We start from the raw sequence: 25203 nt of genomic DNA on the forward strand, positions 1-25203 counted from the left end.
AATTTCAGAGTAGATGGTTTGTTACTGGATTTGATTAAGGTATTTGACACTGTTGATGACGAAACACTATTGCGCAGATGAGAATTTTATGGATTAAGAATAAATGGATAAATGAGTACTTTGGCTTTGTTTCGTGATTAACTCCAAAATAGAGAGCAATATATTCACCTTCTCTTCAAGTAAAAGTCTCGTTAATTGTAGTGTTCCCAGGGCTCTGTATTAGGTCTCCCTCTTTTTTTTTTATTTGTATCAATGTTGTATCTCGCGTTGTTGCAACTACCTCTAAAATTAGGGATTTAGTCAATCCTGTACCTTCTGGGTTTAGGAACAGTGCGCCCTTATTTGCTGATCATTTTCACTTCTCAATTCCAGAGAATCAGAGAAGGATTCTCTGGCTCATCAATTACAAGGGATTTTAGCACGATTAAAGAAGAAGCTTTCTCACCCTTTCGAATTTACATTAGAGAGGAACGAAGAGCAGTGCGATTCTTAAAGAAACATTAAGTAGCTTCTTTTGGGTATTTACCCATCGGACAGTCATGTAGAGAATAAATCTCAAAATTAACTGAAGGTAGGAATTAGGTATAGAAGTAATGGGCACAGGTTTGTGAGGTATAGCTAATAAATGGTAATGAGAGTGAGTATTCCCCTATGATCACAGGCTGGTAAGGCTTCACTGCTGGCTGGTAAGGTAATTGACTGCGTAGGTAAGGTAATTGCTATATAATATAGGCTGGTAAGGTAATTGCATCTGGCGATGTAAGGCAAAAATCAGCTGGGCTCATAGATGAACAAGTAGGAATAAATTGGTGATTTTTTTCTACTAAAACCTGCCAGTAAACGATTGCCGAATTTATATAATTTGGGGCCATTGGCCCTGGGGCTGTAGTGTTTTTGTATTGACCATGAAAGCATCCTCATTGAACTTCCAATCACTGTTTGTCTTCATCTCTGACATTGTCAGACCTTTCAAACCTGTTTGTCTTCAAATTACCTTTGGTCCTCAAAAGAGCACTAAAAATTTTAATTACGAGCCAAATTCTCACGACTAAATTTCTATTTCCCAAGTTTCTAAGACCCAGCCCATCCACACAAATTAGGTAAGAATTGCTTTTATCCTTTTTTCAGGCCTTTTGTGGGCCCCGTTTCGGTAAAAAACCAACATTTTTTCCTACTGCATTAGGGTCCTTTTTGCCCAAGGACTGAATAATACAAGTTTTGAGCTGACTGTCCTGTATGCCCATCAATCCATTGACCAATGCCCGAAAGTTTTGGTTCACTGAACATCCAAGATTAAACTCTCCCTGCTCCATTTTCCGCTCTAAAACCTATCTGAAGCAATTAACAATTTGCTAATTTACGCCCCTTCCCCAGGAGCAGCGAGGGTCATGTCATCCCTGGAGGCGTAGTTATTGGAGCTATTATATATGTTAAACAAAATAGTTATCTCATAATTATTATAAGTAGTCTGGAATATTATAGGGAGTGTGTAGTAAACAAGGACAGAGAAGGAAACAAGGACACCACGAATTTCAATTTTGAATGGATTGAGCACCATCAAAGTTTCTGCATCCATCCATTCCTTACGAAGTTACGAAAAAAATACTTAAAAGACACATGGCTCTTTACTTAAGCAGTGCTTTGATTAAACACTGTCTTTGATTAGCAAGGCAATCAAGCTTCATAGTGAAACGAATCTGCCGTAGATATTAACTTTGAATCAAAATCAATTACTTCTTGCTTAAAAAGGAAAAAAACACGAACTGAGAAAAGTAAACCGAATTAATTATTTACCTTTTTAGTTTAACAAAATAAGCACTTGCAGCCACTCATTGAAGCCCTTTTCTTTCATTTAAATATAAAGCTTCATGTTTTTCAACCGCCGTTCGTTTCTTTCTTTTGATCATAGAATTCCAAGACATTTTGAAAACTTTGAAGAACCCCAAGGAAGGAATAGTAGATCTGGGACTGTCCCGAATTTTTGGGAACTTTCCGTCACCGCTTCTATAGGCCTTTCTACAAAGTAAATTCTGTAGCTACTGTTGAGCTGATGAATCTTACTCCGGAAATTTTAGAGGAAGTGATTTGCTGGTGATCAGCGCATCAAATTCGTGACCAATGAGAGCTTTACAATCTGACAAGTTCGGTTCATCACATAGATAAGAAAAGTCGCTATGAAAGTAAAAGAATGTTCTTCAGTTTCATACCTACTCTCGTGTCATTTTGACACAAAAGTTAAATGCTATGCTTTGTCATATGTGCCAAAAGTGACTTATTATTTTCATAATGGTGAAATGAAGGTCGCTTTGCTGTGTTTTTTAGGTTGTGCAAATGTAATTTCTTCTGATTTGTGTTTCATGGATGAAACTCCTCAGAATGTTAGGTTCAGCATAGATTCCCAATGGAGGAGGAGGCCCAAAAATATTGACGATAAAATCCCTCTCATTGCAAGAGCATTCACTTTTGAAGAACACTATCTTACAGACGTTGTCAGTGAAGATTTTCAATTAGTCAAAGCAACCATTGGACTTTACAATGTTAATATTAAACTCCCAGAAATAGTTAATATAGTAGTGATCAGTGAGTATAAGCAAGTGAAGGTTCTTCGCGGTGATATTTGGGGATCGAAAACGTGTTCAGTTGATACAAAGAATATAAGTGAGAGAGAATGCGAAGCAAAACTTGTATTTCACAAAAATGAGAGCGTTGCAGCAGTAAATGCAGAATCAAATAGTAGTTTTGAGTTTAATATCAGTCAAGTTGTGATACAATGGCTACGCGAAGTACCTCCTTACAGCCGCTTCACTGCTGACTGGTTAATTTTCATTAACGTGGATAGCACGTATATTTTAGATCCTGAGCCTTTAAAAACAGGTTCGCTAGTCTTTGAAATAATCTATCGGCTTAATAGTAAGTAATTATTTAGTTTTTATTAGGTCCAAAAAGCCTCATGACTCAAAATATCTCCTTTTTAGCTTTAGTTAATTTTAGCTGATTCATTACATTCAAATTTTGGAATCATGTCATCTAAACCATCACTGACAATGCATGATGCTAGTATCCTCTGTTATAAGTGATGTGGAATAACACAATCTGCGTTTTGTTCGGTATAATCTCTGTTCTTTTTTAGTTTTACCATTGCTTTATTCTTTTTTTGCTGAGACCCCGGTCAATTTAGCAAGGAGGGAGCTTTGTTGCCTTCGAATCCCGCCCAAGCAATAAAAACGTACTGGAGCTTTAATTTTCCTTCTGAAAGAGCCTCCTAGTGATATTAGTTATAGAACAACTATCTGAAAAGGAAATTTTCCAAAGAAAATTAAACATGAGACCAGCAGAAATGCATTGCTATAATAATCCAAACTCAAAAACGACCAGGACTTACCGTTAAAGAATAAATGAGATCCATAACAAACATAAATTAAAATAAACCATCATAGAAAACGTAGAGATAACAGGTAATAATATAGATTAATAAATAAATCTTAAAACGAGTAAAATTAAGTTGAATTTTCAAGCAAACCTTAAGACAAACAAAAATTACTATAAATAGGAGTTTCACCACTGCTCCCCCCCTTCCCTAACTGTAAAAGTCTAACCCTTGCTGCGTCACTTGCGTTTTTTATAACTGTATGTATCTCGAATACTACGCTTTCGTTTTTCAAAATATCGACAGCAAATAAATATGAAATCTCTATAATAATCAAGATGACTAAAAAAAAAACTATTGAAAACAAACAGAATATTTGATGGATAATGATATTCATTCTTGAATTGACTGCCAAAGCTTGATTTTGGGCTAATATAATGTATTTTTATCCAGTTTTTCATGTCTCTGTCCTACGAATTATACTATCAGATTCTAATTAATAGTTTTGATTAGTGGCTTTTGAATTATTACAACATCACCCTCCCCCTCAACATTCTTTAGAAGTTTTACCTAATGCTATTAGCCGTTCTTGGAATATTTCAGACGCACCCTTCTGACAGCCGAGATGCATATAGTACCTTTGATTTGAGATTCTCCCCCTTAGCCACTCATAAGATATTGCAGATATACCTACTGTCGCACTCGTAACCACTTGTAATTGCAGTCGCCCTAGTAACATTAGTAGTGGCCCTGAAAATCTCTAGCTAATTCCCTTACCCGTTCCTCAGATGTTGCAGATGCGCCTTTTTGATAACTTGAATGCATATATTGCCTTTTAGTTTAGCTCACATATCCCTTAATCCCCAAAATTTCACCTTAACTCCCTTAATCTTTTCAGACACACCCAGGATCAAACATTTCCCCCTTTTACAAATATGAATCCTGCATTTTTAAAACAGATAGAATGGTTAATTTACAATCCTTGCCCCAGGGGCTTGACATCTCTGGAGGTATAGCTAGAAGATCTTATGACTATTTTGAATAAAATGGCTTTTAAGATTCCTATCAGTGTAGAGGGGAGCATCTAAAAGGACAAGAGAAGGCAGGCCGGTTGTGCCCTCTTCCTTTTTCAACTTCCCTCTAAATACGATTAAAAGTTCCGACCTAAAACCCTTAGTGATTCCTTAGATATTGCTATTGTACCATTTTGACAGCCCTCCCACATATATTGTGTTTTGATTTTGTTTGACACTTCTTTCAAGATTTTCTAAAGGTTTTACCTTAATACCCGTAGTCTTTTTGGAGACTCAGGATCAAAGATCGTCATATGGTCACTTTTCCCAATAAACATCCTTATATATAAACTATAGACAACTTAAATAATTTATAACATTTTTCCCAGGGCTCTGAGCTGTCATCATGAGCTGTCAGGGCTCTGAGCAGATCTTATGACTATTTTGAATAAAATGGCTTTTAAGATTCCTATCAGTGTAGAGGGGAGCATCTAATAGGACAAGAGAAGGCAGGCCGGTTGTGCCCTCTTCCTTTTTCAACTTCCCTCTCAATACGATTAAAAGTTCCGACCTAAAACCCTTAGTGATTTCTTAGATATTGCTATTGTACCATTTTGACAGCCCTCCCACATATATTGTGTTTTGATTTTGTTTGACACTTCTTTCAAGATTTTCTAAAGGTTTTACCTTAATACCCGTAGTCTTTTTGGAGACTCAGGATCAAAGATCGTCATATGGTCACTTTTCCCAATAAACATCCTTATGCATAAACTATAGACAACTTAAATAATTTATAACATTTGTCCCAGGGCTCTGAGCTGTCATCATGAGCTGTCAGGGCTCTGAGCAGATCTTATGACTATTTTGAATAAAATGGCTTTCAAGATTCCTATCAGTGTAGAGGGGAGCATCTAATAGGACAAGAGAAGGCAGGCCGGTTGTGCCCTCTTCCTTTTTCAACTTCCCTGTCAATACGATTAAAAGTTCCGACCTAAAACCCTTAGTGATTTCTTAGATATTGCTATTGTACCATTTTGACAGCCCTCCCACATATATTGTGTTTTGATTTTGTTTGACACTTCTTTCAAGATTTTCTAAAGGTTTTACCTTAATACCCGTAGTCTTTTTGGAGACTCAGGATCAAAGATCGTCATATGGTCACTTTTTCCAATAAACATCCTTATGTATAAACTATAGACAACTTAAATAATTTATAACATTTGTCCCAGGGCTCTGAGCTGTCATCCCTGGAAGCATAGTCATTTTTTTTTTGACTATTTTGAACAAGATGTCTATGGGAGGGAGACTAGTTGCCCTCTGACCGATTTTCAACATTTCCCTCAAAATGCAGTGAAAGTTTAAACTTAATACCCTCAGCTGATCTCAAGATATTACACATTGGCCGTTTTTAAAAACTGGATGCATATTGCATTTTTTGACTTAGATAGACACCACCCTCAACATTCCCCGAAGTTTCACTTAAATGCAAATATACTAACATTTTCGAACACACTTAGAATCAAATATTCCCTCTATTCTTAACGGTAAGTCCTAGTTACTAGACTTTTTGCTTATTTTGAACAAAATGACTTTTTCAAAACTCTGATGACTGGTGAGGGAAGGGAGAATCTAAAAGGGGCAAGAGGGCTTTTAGTCCTCCAATCACTTTTTGACATCTCCCTCAACATACCCTATAAGCTTTAACTTAATACCCTCAACCTTTCCTTAGATGTTGGTGATACGACCTTTGACAACCAGCTTGCACATAGGCTAGTATGTTTTGATTTTGTTTGGCATTCCTCTCCAAAGCTATGGAGGGTTATATGATCCCCATAGGCATAGTCATTCGACCTTTAGACTATTTTGGGCAAGATAAATGTTTAAAAGTGTGATAATTTTTTTTAGAGAGATCAGTTAAAAAGGGCATGGGATGGGGCATATGATGTCCTAAAAATTTCATATTAATGTCCTCAGCTGTTCTTAAGATCCATCTTTTTGATAAACTGAATGCATATTGCGTTTTTTGCTTTAATTTAAGATAACCCTCACATTCGCCAAAGTTTCACCTCAATACCCTTGATCCTTTAAGACACACTCAGAATCAAAACTTTCCATTTTCTTAATTATTAATTTAAAAACTTTTTCGACAAAACAAGATTTTCAACGAAAAGTAAATAGCTACATTTAGCCAAAAATGAGCAAAAATTAAGTTGAATAATCTTCTAAGCGTAAAACTACCCCAAATCACTATCAATAAGTAAATGAAACTCGAAAGGAATAGAAATTACAATAAATAGCCGAGTCGAACTCAAAACGAGCTGAGACTAACATCAAGTTGCCATCAAGCTATTGGCCAATTGGAGACAAAGCCAAGAGAGTTAGTCTGAGTGAGAGGTAAAGGTGGCACAAGCCTTTTTCAGGATTGTATAGAAATGATATCATTTTCACATGTTGATAGATAGTCTACAGATAGTCTGCCTTCTCAAGACCACAACATAATTTGCGCTCTGCTGAAAAAAAACAAAACAAAAACAAATAACTGTGGACTGTCAGTTTAATTGACATATACTGATATTCATTGCTTATGGTTTTGATAATTTTTTATTTAAGAAAGCATAAAAAGTGAAAAGTTTCAAATTTATTTTGTTTTCAGTAAAGTGCAAATTATGTTCTTCAGAAGATGTCGGGGTTATCAGCCCTACTCATGTTAATTTTTTGCTCGTTTTGAGTTTGAATCGGTTATTTATTGTATGATTTAAATAAACAGAATACATTTAAAACTTTTAATTTTTTAACTTTAATAACTTGAAAATTATTAAAACTTTGAGGAATATATATCAGTATATGTATACTAAACTGACAATCCAAAGCCGTTTTTTTCAGTAAAGTGCAAATTATGTTCTGTTCTTGAGAGGGTATGGGGGCTGTAAAAGACATAATTTCCAGACCTTACAACTACACCGAACAAAATGGCTATCCCAAAATTTTGATTAAATGTCTCTTGGAAATAGATGGGTGTGGTGGGGGGCCTTGCTTCCCTCCAATCACTTTTGACTAATAAAAAGGGCACTAGCCTATTCAATTTCTTCGTTCGAGCTTCTTTCGAAGTTTCTACGCCAACAAATGGCCATCTCAAGATTTATATCAGATGCATTGCAGGGGAGGTGCAGATTCCGTGAGGGTTATCCGCCCTCCAATAACTCTAAATCTTAAAAGAGGGCACTAGAACTTCTGGCTACCAATCCAAAGAGCCCCTCCGCAGTTTATACGATCACCCTTTCTGTATATACCTTATGTTCCCCAAGGCATAACTGACCTTGCTCGGACCGCTGTGGGGGAGGGGTGTCATCCTTAAAGACATAATTTCCAGTCCTTTCAATTACGTTGAACGAAATGGCTATCTCAAAATTTTGATTGGATGTGTTTGGGGAAATGGTGAGCGAGGGAGGAGGTTTAGTTGCCCTCCAATAATTTTTGACTATTAAAAAGGGCGCTTCCTTTCCATTTCCAATCGGATGAGCTGTTTTCAAAGTTTCTACGACAACAATTTTTGGAGCTTTGGGGGTATATAAAGTTCTTATGAAAAAAGTGGTCGTATAAATTTCGGAGGGAGCTCGTTTAATTGGAAAGATGACGTTCTAGTGCCGTTTTTCAGAGTCAAATTGATCGGATGGCAACTACCCTCCCCCACTTACATCCTCTTTGCACGAAATGCGTCCGATAATAAGGTTTAAATAGCTGTTTTATTCAAAATATAGGCCATAGATCATATAACAAGGCATTCGGGGCTGACACAACCCGTCAAAGTCTGGGGGTAAGGGTTTTTAAGTTATGCCTTGGGGGCATATGAGGTTTTAACTTTTTATAGGTTTTCGTAGAAACTTTGAAGGAGGCTTATGTGATTGGAAATTGAAAGTTCTTTTTCCCTTTTAAGAGTCACAAAGTCACAGAAGGGCAACTAGCCAACAAGGCACAATTACTGGGCCTTTGACTATGCTGAACAAATCAAATTTTTAGAGGATATGTTTAGAGAAATTATTGGAGCGGTGGGGCTGGTTGCTCTTCTGTCACTTTTGATTCTTCAAAAGGGCACTAGAACTTTAAATTTCCAATTGACTGAGTCCTTTTTGATTATTCTACGATCGCTTCTTCTATACGAAGAGCCTTGGTAAGAAGATACGAAAAAAAAAATAAATAATACATTCTGCCCAAATCGCTCTTTACTTGGGCAGCCCTATTGCACTGCCTATGAAAAAGGGCACTGAAAAGGCAATTCTTTCCATAAAAAACATATATGCTAACAATGGGCAACTAGTATAATCTACAGCCCATGCCCCGGAGGATGTGGGAAGTTTGTCAATTCAAGAGACAATGCTATTTTACTTCTGGACTATTCCAAACCAAATGGCTGTTTCAGAATTTTGATTAAATGCATTTGTGGAAAAAAAGATGTGTGGGGAGGGGCTGCTTGGCCTTCGATCATGTTTGATTCTTAAAAAAGGGAATTTTTTTCTTTTTTATTCTTCTATTTCTATTCTAATGAGCCTCCTGAACCATTCTTCTTTAAAACCTTATATTCTAACAATGGGCAACTTCCATAGCTCATAGCCATTGCCGTGAGGGTCATGGTGGGTTTTGTCAACCCTAGAGGCATAGTTGTTTGGCATTCGGATTATTTTGAAAAAAATGCTATCTCAAAATTTTGATCGGATACATTTGGGAAAAAAGGAGAGCGGGGAAGGGCTGATTGCCCTTCGATCTGTTTTGACTCTTAAAAAGAGAGCTAGCACTTCTCATTATCAATTTAATAAGCCCCCCCACTAAAATGTATCTGCGTTAAAGGGGTTTTGTCAAGCCCTGAGTTAGAGTTGTTTGACTTTTGGACTATTTTCAATAAAATCGATTGGATTATTTTTAATAAATTGAATAAAATAGCCTGCCCTCCGATCACTCTTTGGTCTCAAAAAAGAACTCCGATTTCCAATTTGATTTCCAATCAAATAAGCCTTCTCCAAAGTTTATACGACCACGACCTCCATAAAATGTTTATGAGTTAATAATCGGCCGCTTGCATCAATTACAGCCCTTGCCTTTGCCCCAGGTCCGTGGGGTTTTTGTTAACTCCATAAGCATAGTTTTTTGACCCTTGAACAATTTTGAGCAAAGTGATTATCTAAAATTTTTGATTGATTGCATTGGTGGAAGAGGACGTGAGAGAGGGGGGCTAGTTGACCTCTGATCACTTTTTGAATTTTAAAAAGGGCACTAGAACATCTGATTTCTGATGGAATGATCCCCCTCTCAAGTTTATAAGACTCCCCCTTCCATATGAAGTGCCTCTACTATAGAAAAACTAGTTTTAGAAATGTAGAAATGTAGAACGTAAGGAGCAACATTAGAACTCAAAACGAAGATAAATTATTCCGTATATAAAGGGGTTAGTTCCCCTCCTCAATACCTTGCTCTTCATGCTTAAGTTTTTTGGTACTTTTGAAAATGCGTCAAAATACTATTTAAACAATCCCGGGGTTTCACGAGTCGTTATTAAGAAATTGGGACAAACAGTCAAACTTGAGGAGCAAGGTATCGAAGAGGGGATGACCCATTCATATAGGGAATAAATTTTGCTCGTTATGAGTTTAATTTTCCTCCTTACTGTAAGTTGAAAAAAAATTTTTTTATTTAATTTTGGGTCGTTTTTCAAATAATGCCGTTAGATTTGCACACCCCTTCATGAAAAATTTTCTGCCCTCACGGGAAAATTATCCTTGGAAAGTTCCTCCAACAAAAAATACCCCGCCCCCGAAGTATTCCCTCCGAAAAATTTATCTTTCTGAAAATCCCCCTTGTAGAGAGGATTCTGCCCGAAAAATTCTCCTTAGCATACTTTGATTGTAATTTCTAATCGTTTTTCCAATCAATCTAGAAATCCCCCTTCTGTGGAAAATTTCCCTCTCTCATCCAGTAGGAAGTTGCTTCCAAAGGAAATTCCCTATAGAGAATTTCTCCTGCAGAAAATTCCCCCAGGGAGAATTCATCTCGTTGAAAATTTCTCCCCCACTGAAAAATTCCCCAGATAATTTTAAGCCCGCTGAAAATTTATCCCAAATATATCCCACAGAGCATATCTATATACAAAATTGACTCGGCAAATAGGAAGTTAGACAAATTAAAAGAATTTTGTATAGGAATTCTGTCAAATCTCCCTGTGTAAAATTTCTCTGGGAAGCTCAGCTTAGACCCCCCCCCCCTCACGAAAAAACTCCCCATAGAAACCCAACTCAAGCAGAATCTCCCCCCCCCCAAAAAAAAATGTCTGCATACTTTTCAATAACAACTACTGTGCGTAAACAATCGACAAGTTCCACAATTTACAACCCATTCCCCAGGGGCTGGGGGGGGGGTCACGTTAGCCCCAAAGGCATAATTTTAGGATATTTCAACTATGCTGAACAAAATGGCTATTTCAAAACTTTGATTGGACGACTTTGGGGAAAAAGTGGCGTGGGAGGGGAGCATTTTGCCCTCTAGCCTTTTTGGTTACTGAAAAAGGGCACTAGAACTTTTAGTTTCTGCTCAAATACTCCCTCTCCCGGTCTTCTAGGACCGTTGTTTCGGTAGGATGACCCCTGAAAAAAAATAATAAACATTCATCCGTCATATTTCTTCTTTGATACACTGAATCTTATGGTGCAATTTCATTAAGGTTCTTGACTTTTGAATTGTTTACCCTCTTTTTAAAAAATCAGGCAGTTTTTTAAGGATCGTAGCTTTTGACGGGTAACAGTAAGCTTAAGGAATTGATATATTTGGAATGAGCAAAAAAAAATCAATTCTTTTTATGTATCTATCAATATTAACATTCTTTGTTTTGGTAGTTTCGGTTACTATTGAGAAGAGTCACACTTTTCTTACATTTCGTTACCACAAACTCTTCGATAGGCAGTGATATAGTGTTGCCTCTGTTGGTTGGATTCCAGCACCCCTTTGGTGTAATATCAGCCGCGGCGTAATCTCGACTAATCTATCTGACTTGAGAAAAGCCACTAAAACCTCTGATATTCGTTCAAATTATCCTCCTTATGATTGCTGTGACTTCTTGGTTCAGAAGTCTACCCCGGGAAAGAAAAAACGAAAGAAGTGGAAACATTAGTTCAGGCCATGCAAAAGAAAAAAAAATTCTTGTTCTTCGAGGTGGGGGTCTATAAAACACCAATTGAGGGTTTTCGATGGTATACATTTTATTTTGACTGGAAGTCATCTTTCAGGGATTTTAGATTCTTTTTCTAAATTTTCAAATTTTCTTTTCGTAGCTGCAATTCCCTGTACAGTTGAAGCTGAATGAAATCACTACTTCTAAATCTATTATTACCCGGAAAATGTCTTCATTGCACTGCTTCCTTAAAAACCCGTTTTCAAATTTTGGCTTCTATGAGCCACGATTTGCTCTTTACTACATTACAACTACTGTTGCAATCATGATTAGCAACTTTTGCTTATTTTTGTATACAGTTTTCTTTTCATCACCCTTTGTAGTAGTTTCACTTAGATCCCTGATATGGCGCTGCCTGTAAACATTAACAAATATTTAGTTTCATGTTTCTAAGGAATTCTTCTTCTTTTTTTACACGTTTTCCATAGCTACCTGTATTGACAATTGGTATGCATGAAAATGGTATCTGATTTTCTTAAGACGCGACCTTCAAATTTTGGAGTGAATTCGAATATTGATGGAGTCATCCTTAGTTTGCATCATTTGACTCTTCGACTCCTACAACATCGTCGCCAGATATGACAAGTTGTTTTTTTTTTTTTTTTTTTTTTTTTTTTTTTTTTTTTTTTTTTTTTTTTTTTATACCGAGAGTTTGAAGATATTAATTGTAGTCCAGCATAATCTTGCTCCTTTGTTCGGAATAAAAGGATCTTGCAAATTAAAAATTATTTCCTAAAACCAAACATCTAGGTTTGTTTTTGGGAATCCATACAGATGATTCCCAAAGGTAAAGTGAAAAGATATACTGTAATCTACCTTTAATCTCAGGATGATAAAGCAAATCATTAGTAGGGCTACAAAAAAACAAACGCGGAAATCAACATAAAAATTCATCAGAGGAAGTCTTCTTCATACACTTAAAATTCATACACTTAAAAATAATACAAATCCAGCAATTTGAAAAACAACACTTAAGTTGGATATTCTCTTCCGTTGTTGAATTTTGTATGTGGTTGAAAACGAACTAAATGTATTTTGCATATTCCTGTCAAATTTTATTTTTTTTGAAAAAACAAATGAGTTACATTTCCTAGACTACTGTTGAATTTTCATCTCTTTTTAATAAGCTTATTAGTTAAATTTCGTCTACTGTTGAAAATTCTCCTTTAAATTTCGAATTCCGATCAATTTTGTTCCTCTTGCTGATTTTGTTAACCCTTGATAAATGCCATATAAATACTTCCTTTATCTATACATGCATTAAAATTTTAACAAAAGGAGCTTTTCCAGAGAAAAGTAAAGAGCAACAATAAACTGAAGGTTAGCAGAAATAAATTCAAATAATTTTTCAACCGATCATTTACAATAAATCACTATCAATAAAAAAAATGAAACCCAAAAAGATCAGAAATTACGATAAATAACCAGGTCAAATTCAAAACGAGCATAAACTACCACAAGAGCAGGACTAACGCCCAATGTGCCTTCTAAACATAAGAACATAATTTAGGCTTTACTGAAAACAGTCTTTATTTTGAGCTATGTGTTTGTTTAACTCATAACATGAAAAAAAAATCGTCATCATAACTAAGATTACTAAAAGACGAAAGAATATTTTTAAATACATTTTGTTTTTCAGTAAAGTGCGGAGGATGTTGTACAAAATCAAAAGATACTAGGTTCATCCGAGCTGTCCTAGGCGTGTACTGATCTCAGGAACGATTATGGATATTCAGTTGAAACTTCCATGGAATCCTAAGGTTGAAAGGTCAGCACAGTTAAAAGGTCTGATAAAAATTCTTCTGGGGATGATATCACCATGGTTATACAACTGTGACATGGTTATACAACTTACCCATTGTTTACATATAGTGTTTGCCATTGGAAAACATACGAACATTTTTTGCAAAGAATATACTGTGGCGTGGTGGGAGGGGGGTGAAATTTCAAAGGGGAAAATATTCCCTGAGGAGGAAAGTTTCAGGGGGGCGAATTTTCAAGGGGATATCTTACATGTGGGACTTTAACCAGAATTCATATACGGAATTCTTTTTATTTGTATTACTTTCTCTTTGAGTACTCAATTTTAATATGGGGAGAATATTCCGAGAAATGATCTTGGGAAATTTTCAGTGGGATGTAGTGGATTTTTCCATAGGAGGGGGTATTTTCCATCCGAAAAGCTTTGCACCGGGGACTTTCTGCAGGAGGAACTCCCTATTGGGGGGGGATTTCTGGGAAAAATTTTTCACTGAGGAGGGATTTCGGGAATTATTTAAGAATGACCAGAAATCGAAGACAAAACACTTTTTTTTTCAAATGAAAAGAAGGAGAAGTTCTAGGGCGAGTTGTCCGTAAGAAACTGTAGCGCAATGAGTGAGAGATTAGGAACGGAGGAGCACCCATATATACACTATAATTTCTGTTTGTTTTAAGTTTTAATATTACTCCTTACTTTTAGAGAAAAATAAAAACATTTTTAAGTATAATTCAGTCTAGTATTAACTCTATTGTGGAAAGCATGACGCTTGAAAAAAAATATAAGTTACTGTTTATCGATACGGTATATCGTCTATTTTTTGATTTACGTATATTGGAATTGTATGGGGAATTTTTTGCGAGAGAGAATTTTCCGTAGACGGGTAGGGGCAAGAATTTCTTGTTGGAGATTCTTCTGAAGGTGGGAATCTGCATTGGGGGATAATTGTCCGGGGAGAACTTTTCAAGTACTTCTAAACTTAAAAATGCGATCATTATTAATATATGAGGGATTTTTTCAAGGAATTTTCCACAGAGGAGAAATTTTCATGGTAGGAAAGCTTTCAGCGGGGAAGTGTTTCTCGAGGGTATTTTTTTTAATTTCTCTTCTTTTGAGATCGACACTTAAGCGGTAAGCTAGTTTTAGCATAAAATATGAACATGTTTTTACGATACAAATAACGTAAACATTTGTCATATTTAATGCAAGAGTCAAAGATGACGACAATATATATAAAATGGATAAGGAAATATAACTTAAGGACCAGCGCAATCCAATACAAGTTACTTAAGAGCCTAGCCGGCCCAGAAATGACCGTCTTGGGGAGTATGTTTCTCTCCGTTCACGTGGCCAGTCTTACCCTAGGCGAGGCTAGTTTTTAAAAATTTCAACCGTTTCTTATCTTTGGGTGTCTGCAATATGACAGAACAGTTTTGCGGACCAATATAACTAAAATCCGACACTACTTGGCAAATCCTGATGTAATTTTCTAAATTTCTTAGCAGAATAAATTTATGTGCAATAAAGCGTGTTTTATAGTCAGTTTATCTGCTATGGCCACAAGAATAAGGATTTATTAGCGCACTACGCCTTTTCTTCAGTCAACCCTTGCTGCTTTAATGAATAAATTTCTCACTAAGACCGTAGTGTTAGCTGTAAATCCTGGTATTTTTGCCAAATTCAGTCACTTGCCAATCCCAATAGATACAAGTCTAGTGTAAATTGTCAGATTGTAAAGTGTAACAAGCACCCAAGGAATACTACTTCCAAAGGAATAAGATGATTAAGCTGAATTCCCTTGAAATTAAAAAAAAATCATGATTTCTTTTTATGAAGTCCAAAAACATGAAATTATTCAAGGTTTAGTTTAAGAAAAAGTTACGAAATTGTTATTAATAAGCAATTTGAGACTTAGTCAAATAAAACAATGTCACTTATTAAATCGCCTTTTGTATTTCTCTCCCTCGGAAAGCCCGAAGCTATCTCCATAATGAAGCAAAGGCGCATGTCCCACAAACAAGCCAGCAGTAAAATAATTCTCTCCGATCCGTAAATTTTTACTGGGTAAAAATGCAACAAGGCCATCTCTTTGGGAAGGATATAATAGTATACAAACAAGAAAACAAACTAACAAGCAGTGTAGAAACATTGTAGAAAGAAAAGTATAAACTAAAGAGCGATTAAAACTTAAAGTAAGTCCTATTTTACGGTGGACACTGTTGCCTCTAATGTCTTGTTCGCCTTTTACTTAAATCGCTTTGGATCATAAAAGTTGCGGTTTAGAAGCAGCTACCAATATAAAACTTGTATTAATATATCCGTTCAAATCTACAAATAGCATATTTACCCGGTGAGACCTAGTTCAAAAATGAAAGTTGGTATACACGGGTGGACGATTGAACTTCTATTTTATTCCCCCAACTCACACATTTACTGGCGATAATTCAGCACTTCATCCTTTCTTACAAATGTCCTATATCCCGATTTTAAGTTACTTGGCTCCAATTTTTCCGGCAATCAATTATTTTCCCACTGATTTATGGGCCATAGGTAACGTTATAAGTATGTCTCATGTCATGTCTAATGTTATAAGTATGTCTAATGTCATAATACCTAATGTTATAAACGCCTAATGCCTAATAGTCAGAGCGCCAGATTCCGTATCTTATTTATTTCGGTTAGTACCCATGCCGGAAGGTGCAAAAATGATAAGGGTGGATCCCAGGGTAGGCGACCTTGCTGAAAACGAATATCGTAGGGCACATGTTTGCCATTGGGGCGTTTCAAAGATATAGGCCAAAAACACCAAATGGGGTTCAACGATTCTGATTTTTTTTTTTAGAGCGTACTGTTCTAAAAGCTTACTGTAAAAATATCCAGCGTACTGTTACATCAATCAAAAGAAGAGAATTGGGGCTGCGCGAATATGATTTTTGTTTGTTAAAAACTAAAACCACAGTACACTTTTTACTGCAGTTTTAAAAAATTCAGATATTTCTTAACAAGTTTCTAACAGAAAAGCTAAAAATTCGATTTTTTTCAAAATAAATTATTTTCTTAAATTAAAAAAGAAAACCCGTTTAATTCCAAGCACATTGAGCTAAGATAAAAGTTAAAATTATTGTGTTTGAGGGGTCTACAACTTTTTTAGCGAGTGTACCCGATAATAGGAATTTGGTTTAGTAGCCTGCTACCTAGCGGGAAGTTTTTTTCTATCACATGACATCAGGTAGAATCAATCATTCCTGGACGATATAAAGTCATTGACCCTGAAGTAATGATGCAATACTGCCAAAGTAAAGTTGGACACCAGTTGATTACTGTTATTTAGGCAGATAAACAGTTATTTTATGAGACATGATCGATTTGTTGGAACTATGGCTCAAAACATTGACCTTGGGCAGCGCTTTCCAAACTGGGAGACGTGCCTCCCCGGGGAAGCATGGATTAGTCTCTGGGTAGGAGCGAGTATTAGCCAGGATTGACAAAAAAAGAAATGAACTTAAAACTACACAGTCACGTGGAATATCTTAACCCTTTCGGGACTGTGGCATTTACTGGCCCATGATTAACAAAAAATAGATGAAATTAGCAATCTGTAGTTTAGTTAATTTGTGCCTAACTAATAGTTTAATAGATGAAATAGTAATTTGCAATAGGTAATTTGTAATAGGTAGTAAAAAAGGTAGTTTCCGTATCTCAAGATAGAATTAGCAAGATTTTATAGATTCTGTTATATGCTTCATTCAGGGTTGAGAAAATAGACGAGTAGACGATTTAGACGATAGATGATACAATCTTTGCGATTAATTAGTTTCTCAGATACACACCTCAAAATTTGCCTTACAAGTAGAAGGAACAGATGTAGCTACAACGGCATATTTAACTGAATACCTTCGATATATTGGAAATAATGATATTTGTTTTGCAAACTTATTCCTGGAAAATTCCCGGAAACCTAATTCCTATTTCCACTGCCATCAGCAATGGTTTCCTGCAAGTAGTCAACGTATCTACACAGACATTGAAGCATTACGAAGACAATCAGTTGACGACGAAACGATTACAACTTTCGCGAGATAGTGTCCTTGACATTTTCACTATATGTGGCAATCCGATCCTTTTTGCACAGTGGACTTTGACCTAATAAATATTTTGACGTCAAAAGTTGTGGACGATGAGAAAATTGTTCCTGATATAGCTTGCGTAGCCACAAAAGGAAAAGAGATGGTTGAGGACTTACTGTGCAACAGGAAAGAAGATTGTGAAAAAGTACTCCGGACTTTCCCTTCAGACAGAGAAACTCATAAAGTGAAGGGTGAGCCTAGAATCGACCTCCTGAGCTCTGAAGTAACAGCCTTGAAGAGAATCATTGCTGTTCAGTTAAGCAACGGTGAAGAAAAGGAGAAAGCATCTTCCGTAACCATCAACCAAGACATCCTTTAGCTGGAAATGAGGAAGGGGAACAAAGCTGTGCTTTTGAACTGGCTAAGAAAAAAGGTGGACTTGCAGCTTGGCCTGGGACTTTGAAATATAAAAAAAAAAAACATCAGCTGCAGTACAAATCATTGACCTAATGTCCAAGATAAGGTAATATCGGCCTGCCAGGTTTGAAACAGTCAAATCCTCCGTGGAAAGATTGCTTCTATCGTTGCTGAATGATTTTCCAGTGGGTATTCCTGAAGCCAAAATTGTCGCAGATTGGTACGACGGGCTGTTTGGGAAGCTCATAGACACAGGAGAGTCGATTTCCTTGATATCGGCATGCAGACTCCGACGAGGGAAAGGGAATAATCTCCAGATTTCGGCTCTTAACACAATTAAAGAATGGGATGCCGTACTTACAAGCTCAGAGTCTAAAAGCCGGCTCCTCAAAATTTTGCATGAAACCTGGGAGCAGATGGGTGATCAGCTTCTAAACGCAATCAAACTTTTTCTCTCAGGTGGGTCCAAGGAGGGATTCAAAGTGTCTCTGGTCAAACATGGCTGCACTCCAACTTTACAAGCAACTAATTCTGACGGAGGCCCTAGGTTCTAATTCAGTCGGAAGCCCTAGCTTACAATTCCACCCAGCAGGTGCTTATTACGTAATAGGGAATGTTTACCTGTGTTAAGGATGACTCATTCAAACGTGTTATGTTTTGTCAGGGACCTGTGGGGAATCCCTGGTTGTAATTAAGGAGGATAAACACGTTGGATGATACAAAATACTTTAAGATTTTTATTTTTTTTCAAATCATTTTTTTCTTTTTGAGTTTTAGTTTTCTTTCAAGATGTTCTTCTCGTGGGACCTTTATATTCCAAAGATTTGTGTCCACATTAGGACTCGAAAGGGATTTCCCCCTCAAAATTTTTTAATTCGGCTAATAAATTCTACGTGATAGCTTATAGCTGGCAAGGAGAATCCCTTGTTCGCGCATACTAGAATGATTAAATGAATTGCGTTTTCCACATGGCTGCAATAATTGACACGCAAAGGGTTAAATCGATTACTTGAAATTGTTTACACTTGGTGTGCATCTGTATGTTAAGTAAGGCTTTAGAAACTGCTATCAGATAATATTGCAGGTTATTCTTAGAGTATTTTTTTTAGTAATAGAGTCTTTTACTATAACTGAATTTGAATATGCTATCAGAGATGATATGAAAGTGCGAGTTTCATTGTTGTTAGAATATGATTACCTTCATACATGATCAAAAGCATTTCTTTTCCTCTTCACGACATAGAATTTAACACTTATATTAGAGGCAAATCTTGAACGAGCATACCAATGTACAGAGGCTTCAAGATGCTTAAATTGCGTAAACGATTGCCTTTTGAAGTTTTATCTTGGGTCAATAAATCTAGAGGACACAGACTTTGTATATACAATTCTAATTAACAAAAACAAAAATTACAAGCACTATTAAAACACAGAAAAAAGCAATTTAAACTAAAAATGGAAAAAAAAATGTGAGAAAAGCATATAGAGAATAAAATATAAGCAAAAAGAACCATGAATTCAAGAAAGGATCCTACCAACAAATTTACAGAGGGAAGGCTTTTTATTAGACGTAAAATTTAACCACATTAAGATATTTTTGGGAGCTTTTAACGAAAAATTCTCATTTCTTTGAGCCAAGACTATGCATACCCCAGTTGACAAGAATACATTTGAATAATATTTTCCGGTTCATGTTTTCGCAAGCCAACCCTCCGTGACGCACCATGTTTTTCACGCCACTGTTTCACATTACGAATTGTCCCCAAGCACCCCCACATCCTCCCTAAGACATTTTCCAGATATTTTCCTGGTAAAAATCATGCATTACATCCATTGGCTAATGTTTTTCGATATTTGACCCTCTATGATACACTATCTCAGTTTACGCCACTATGTTACACTATCAATCTAGCACCCTCTGACATCACCTCATCATTTCTAAGACATTTTCCAGGTATTTTCAAGATAAAATCATTCATTAAATCTAATTGAATATGTTTTTGCAACTCAACACTCCATGATACACCCTGCTAATACACTCCACTCTGCCACACTATGACTGACCCTCTGACATCCTCTAGCACCCTCTTATCATCCTAAGACGTTTTCCAGGTATTTTCCTTTTAAAAGTCATACATTAAATTCCATGGCTCATGTTGTCGCAAACCACCCTCCCCCCGACTTGATACACGATGTCAATTTACACCACTGTGCCATACTATGCTTAGCCTTCTGATGCCCTCTAGCACCCCTTCATCATTCCTAAGACATTCTCCAGATATTTTCATGATGAAATTATACATCAAGTTCAACCCTTCGTGTTTTTGCAAACCACCCCCAACGTGTTACACTATCTCAATTCGCGCCACTGTGCCACACTTTGAATGACCCTCTGGTACCCTATAGCACCCCCTCATCATTCCAAAGACATTTTGCAGATAATTTCTTATTAAAAATCATGCATTAAATCCATTAGATCGTGTTTTCACAAGCCACCCTCAACATCATAGACCGTGTCATTTCACGCCTCCCTACCACACCTTGACTGGGCATCTTGTACCCTTTAGCATCTCCCTCATCCCTCCTAAGACATTTTCCAGGTTTTTTCACATTAAAAAATGTACATTCAATCCAATGGTTCGTGTTTTTGCAAGCCACCCTCAACCTGATACACCATGAGTAGTAAGGGGGTCCAGTTATTGTGAGGCCCATAGTCGCTACATATTTCTCCCTTTAATGATTTAAGTTGAACAGTGACTCCCTCAAGACCAAGGTGTTATTAACTTTCTAAGAGATGTAGATGTCTGTTACGTCACAGGGAATGTTTACCAAAAGATGCAGGCCTCTATTACCTCAATAACCTTCAGAGGCCCCTGCCAAATCAGGATTTCGTTGGTTGTTACATCATAGTGTTTGCTTGTTATGTTGAAAAACCTACGAGACCCCACCAAATCAGGATTTCCTTGGTTGTCATGATTAAAATCTATATTTATCGGATGTTTAAAAAAAACCTTCAGGGTCCTTCAAAGAAGGGCATCGTCCTAACATCACCCAGTATTTTCACGCTTTTCCACCATTTTTTGTCAGCAAACCAGGGATTTTAGTGGCCACTTTCTATAGGCAAAACCGATAGAGAAACTATTGATCTCCCTATGAACAAAGGTTAGTTGGTATCCCGGTATTTCCAGGAAAACGGAAGCGGCATTTGCTATTCTTCCAGCGGTAACCGAGTAATTTTCCGTTGTCTCCGGGGGGGGGGGGGATAAAAACAGGTATTGTATGAACTTCCACGTCAGTCTTACATAATATTTTGAACGTGACACAGCTCAAATTAAAAAAAAACAAAAACAAGCAACATATCTCAAAGATATCAACAGGTAAGCCTCTCTTTCTATAACCTCCCACCAGCAAATACATGTGCATACCCAAATTTTACCTACTACAATTCTTGATATTAGTTAAACCTATGAAAAACTCCCTTCTGCTATTGAAAGATTCGCACAGTGATAGAATAATCTTCTCTCAAAATATGCACTTTTATCCCTAACGTCTGCAATTTCGATGCACTTTCGGAATGCACGTCCTGGCCGAGTGGGTTAGTGCGCTGGATTCGGGATCCTTCGTCTGAGAGGACGCGGGTTCGAATCCCAGTGTACCCAATTCTTAGTGTACCCAATTCTCGGGGGTCAGTGGCGTGACTCTGTAAGCTTAGCCAGAGTCGACCCAGCTCTAAATGGGTACCTGGAGAAATCTGGGGAAGGTAAACAGGAAGGGTGTGCGAAAGCACAGGATGGCTGGCCCCCAACCCCCCATTGCACTTCCTGGCTGAAGGGCCAAGAAACGGAGATCAGCACCGCCGGTACGGACTGTAAAGTCTAATGCCGTATCCTTTACCTTTTTTTCCGCTAATCAAATAATAGTCTAGCAGGTTGGTAAAATGATTGCTTCCATCATGTAAAAGACTTAGTTTCTGTCGAACAGCTGCTCTTCTGATAATTGCATGAAAGGGTTTCTACTATCCTGTAAATTTGAATGCTCTCGCATTATGAGCGTTTTTTAATTTGGAAATGTTTCTCAGATCAAATTGACGCGATACGGTTAAGCATAATCTACGGTTTTTAAGGAGGGTGATCCAAACTTCTAGCTACTTCCATTTTAAGTAGTCAACATAACCTATTATTTCTACTTAATCGTGAAAAAGGGGATTGAATATTTTCCCTTACTATAATGAAGAGAGAATAAAATCAAAATTTAATCGGGGAATAAAAATACTTACGATCAGAGATACCCATTAATTCAAAGTTCTCTGTTAAATATCCCCATTTTTCCTATATTCGCTAAATAACTCACCTTCACTTAGCTAGATAATTTGATTATGTTTTTCTTTGTTTTTATGTTTTTCATTACTTTTCTTTGAAAAAATTCTTTCTGTTAAAAACTCCCCTTACTAAGGTTAAGAAAGCTTAAATTCCTCATAAAGGAAAGGGGTTTACACATCATTTGCCATCCATAGTACTGTAACAGTATCACTACGATTTTTATATGCGCAAAAGCCAGGGCTTCTGCTGCCCCCAAGAAAGGCATGGGGAATATTACTACCTCCGCTCTTCACGGCCATGATTCGCTCCCTTCAAGACCTTTGGTCATTCTATAGGCCGGCCCATGGAGAACAACGGCCACAATACAAGACCATGATGCTACTCCTTCGGTCTCCAAGCTCTAATGCAGTAAAACCTCTGACCCATCGTGACCAATGCTCCCCATACTTAGTGGTGGAGTCGCCTGGCCTTCATTACAGTGCGGTGCAGCTTTTGGACCTTCTACACTCCCTATGCAACCTGGTCATGATGTGGGTACTTTTATCCCAATGCTAGATGGAGCTGTCAATCTTAATGCAAATGAAATTTACTGATATTCTTTCTCACAACTTGTTTATTCCCGGTACAAAACACATTTATCCCAACTAATGTATATTCTCATTCAGATTATGAGTTTAATATTGGAATCTAGCACAAGGCAAGAAACTGAGATAGTAAGTCAATGAGAGAGAACTTGCTCACTGCCCCTGAGAGAGGGGCTTAATGGTATTGCCCTATCTTAAAAATAATACTTTCTTTTAAGCCTAATAAAGACATTGAAGGGCTTTTTTCGCTACGATTTAACGCTAAAAACTGAATTTTTCTGGAAACTATTAAATATACTGTTCCTAATACCCATCTTTAAAAAGTAATGCATTCTTTTCAGGCTAATAAAGTTTATGAGGGCCTAATTCGTTAGTTCCAAAGGGTCTGAGGAACCATAATCTCCTCAAATTACTAACATGTTCTTTTTAGTTTACTCTTACTTTTTTAACATGAAAATATCTAGAAAATGTCTTAGGAATGATAAGGGGTGCTGGAGGGCCAGTCATAGTGTGGCACAGTAACATGAATTGACATGGTGTATCACGGAGGGTTGGCTTGCGAAAACATGAACCAGAAAATATAATTCAAATGGGTGCTTATCAACTGGGGGTTCATATTCTTTCAGAATTCAAAGAAACGAGGCATTTCCAGTAAAAGCCCTCAAAAATTCTTAATGTGGTTTGAAATTACTTTTAATAACAAGCCTCCCCTCTAGAATTGGTTGGTAGGATCTTCGCGTTTCTTAAATTTATGGCTTTTCTTGATTATATTTTATCCTTTATAAGCTTTTTTCACGTTAGTTTCTTCCATTTTTGAATTTGAATTGCTTTTTTATGTGTTTTAATAATGCTTGTCATTTTTTTCATTAATAAAATTTGTATGTACAAAGTATGTGTCCATTAGATTTATTGATCCAGCATAAACTTCGATAGGTAATCGTTTACGCAATTTAAGCATCTTGTAGCCTGTGTACATTGGTAACTCGTTAAATATTTGCCTCTTCATTAGCTCTGAGTAGTGAAGAGGAAAAAAAAGACTTTTCATCATGTATGAAGGTGTATCATATTCTAGTCATAATGATGCTCTCACTTCTATTTCATCTCGTAATAGTAATAAGTTCAAATATAGTAAAAGACTCTATCACTAAAAAACTGCGCTAAGAGCAATTCGCAATAGTATCTGATAATACTCTCTAAAGCATTACTTAACATGCAGGTGCCTACCAAGTGTAAGAAATTTCATAGAATCCACTTTTCCCTCTGCGTGTCAACTATTGCAGCCATACGGGGACACGCAATTTATTTAATTATCCTAGTTTGGGCGAACAAGGGATTCTCCTTGCTCGCCATAGATTATCATATAGAATGTGTAAGCCGAATCAAAATACTAGAAATACTTTCACAGGCCATCTGATTAGCACTCTATTCCGTTGAGCGGAAAATTTCCTTTCGAGTCGTAATGTGGACAAAACAATCTTTGGAATTTAAAGGTTCCCTGAGAAAAACATCTTGAAAGAAAATGAAATCTCAAAAAAAAGAACGCCTTGAAAAAATGAAATCTCTTAATGTGTTATGTAAAATCTTACGTGTGTGTCTTCCTCAGTTACAGCTGGGATTCCCCACGGGTTCCTGAAGAAACAAGTTGCGTGTGAATGCGTCATCCTTAACACTGGCAAACATTCGCCATTATGCAATAAACGCCTGCTGGGTGGAACTGCTCGCTAGGGCCCCTGATGGTACTAGAGGCTAGGGCCTCCGTTGAAATTGGTTGCTAGAGGACCATGCTGGGATTGCTCACTAGGACCCCAGTTGAATTGGATTCTAGGAACCCCTTGTGGTTAGGTTAGGGGCCCGGTAAAATTGGATGTTCGGGGTCCTGATTGGACTTGGATGTTAGGGCCCCAATTAAAATTATATAATATGCCTCCACCAGGTCTTTAGGTTAGGGGGATCATTGGAATTGGATGCTAGGGCCCCAAATGGAATTAGTTGCTAGAGCCCATTGGAATTTGTTTGCTAGGAGCCCCCGTTGGAATTGTATGTTAGGGGGAACTGGTGGAATTGCTCGCTCGGGTCCAGTGTCTTGAAGGTTCCCACTAGCAGCTCCTGAAGGTTTTTTCCTGGTCCTCGTAGGTTTTTTAACGAAAAATATTGTGCAACAAGCAAGCATAGCATGCAAAATTAAACATCCCGTATGTCGTAACGGATACCTCCACCTCAAAGAAAACATTCCCCATGACGTAACAGACACCTGCATCTTGAAGAAGTTTTTAAAAAAGTGTTGGGACGGGGCTCCGAACGGATTGGGGTCTTGTTAAACTCATGGTGCTCTCACTATTACTTAGACATGCTTAATATGGTGTATTTTTCATTGGGACCAAATTTGCTTTCCATCTTTATCTGAATTTTCGCAATTTTTCTGTGGCTTTTTACTTTCTATGAGTAATTTTGCTCGCACTGTACA

The 25203-nt window shown here is 37.0% G+C and overlaps 1 protein-coding gene across 2 annotated transcripts in view; it reads left to right on the forward strand.

The window, feature by feature from the left end:
- The first annotated feature begins 2225 nt into the window (after nucleotides 1–2225).
- The window catches only part of LOC136028895 (leukocyte tyrosine kinase receptor-like), a 244527-nt gene continuing 221549 nt past the window's right edge, over nucleotides 2226–25203 (forward strand). The window contains exon 1 of one of the 2 annotated variants that reach the window (XM_065706861.1): nucleotides 2226–2910. In XM_065706861.1, the coding sequence (XP_065562933.1) occupies nucleotides 2295–2910 (616 nt within the window). In that variant the 5' untranslated portion in view covers nucleotides 2226–2294. Of the gene's footprint in view, nucleotides 2911–13255; nucleotides 13379–25203 lie in introns of those variants that run through there. The other variant, XM_065706864.1, reaches the window with a different exon arrangement.

The sequence above is a fragment of the Artemia franciscana genome, chromosome 1 (assembly GCF_032884065.1).
Source record: "Artemia franciscana chromosome 1, ASM3288406v1, whole genome shotgun sequence".
NCBI lineage: Eukaryota > Metazoa > Arthropoda > Branchiopoda > Anostraca > Artemiidae > Artemia > Artemia franciscana.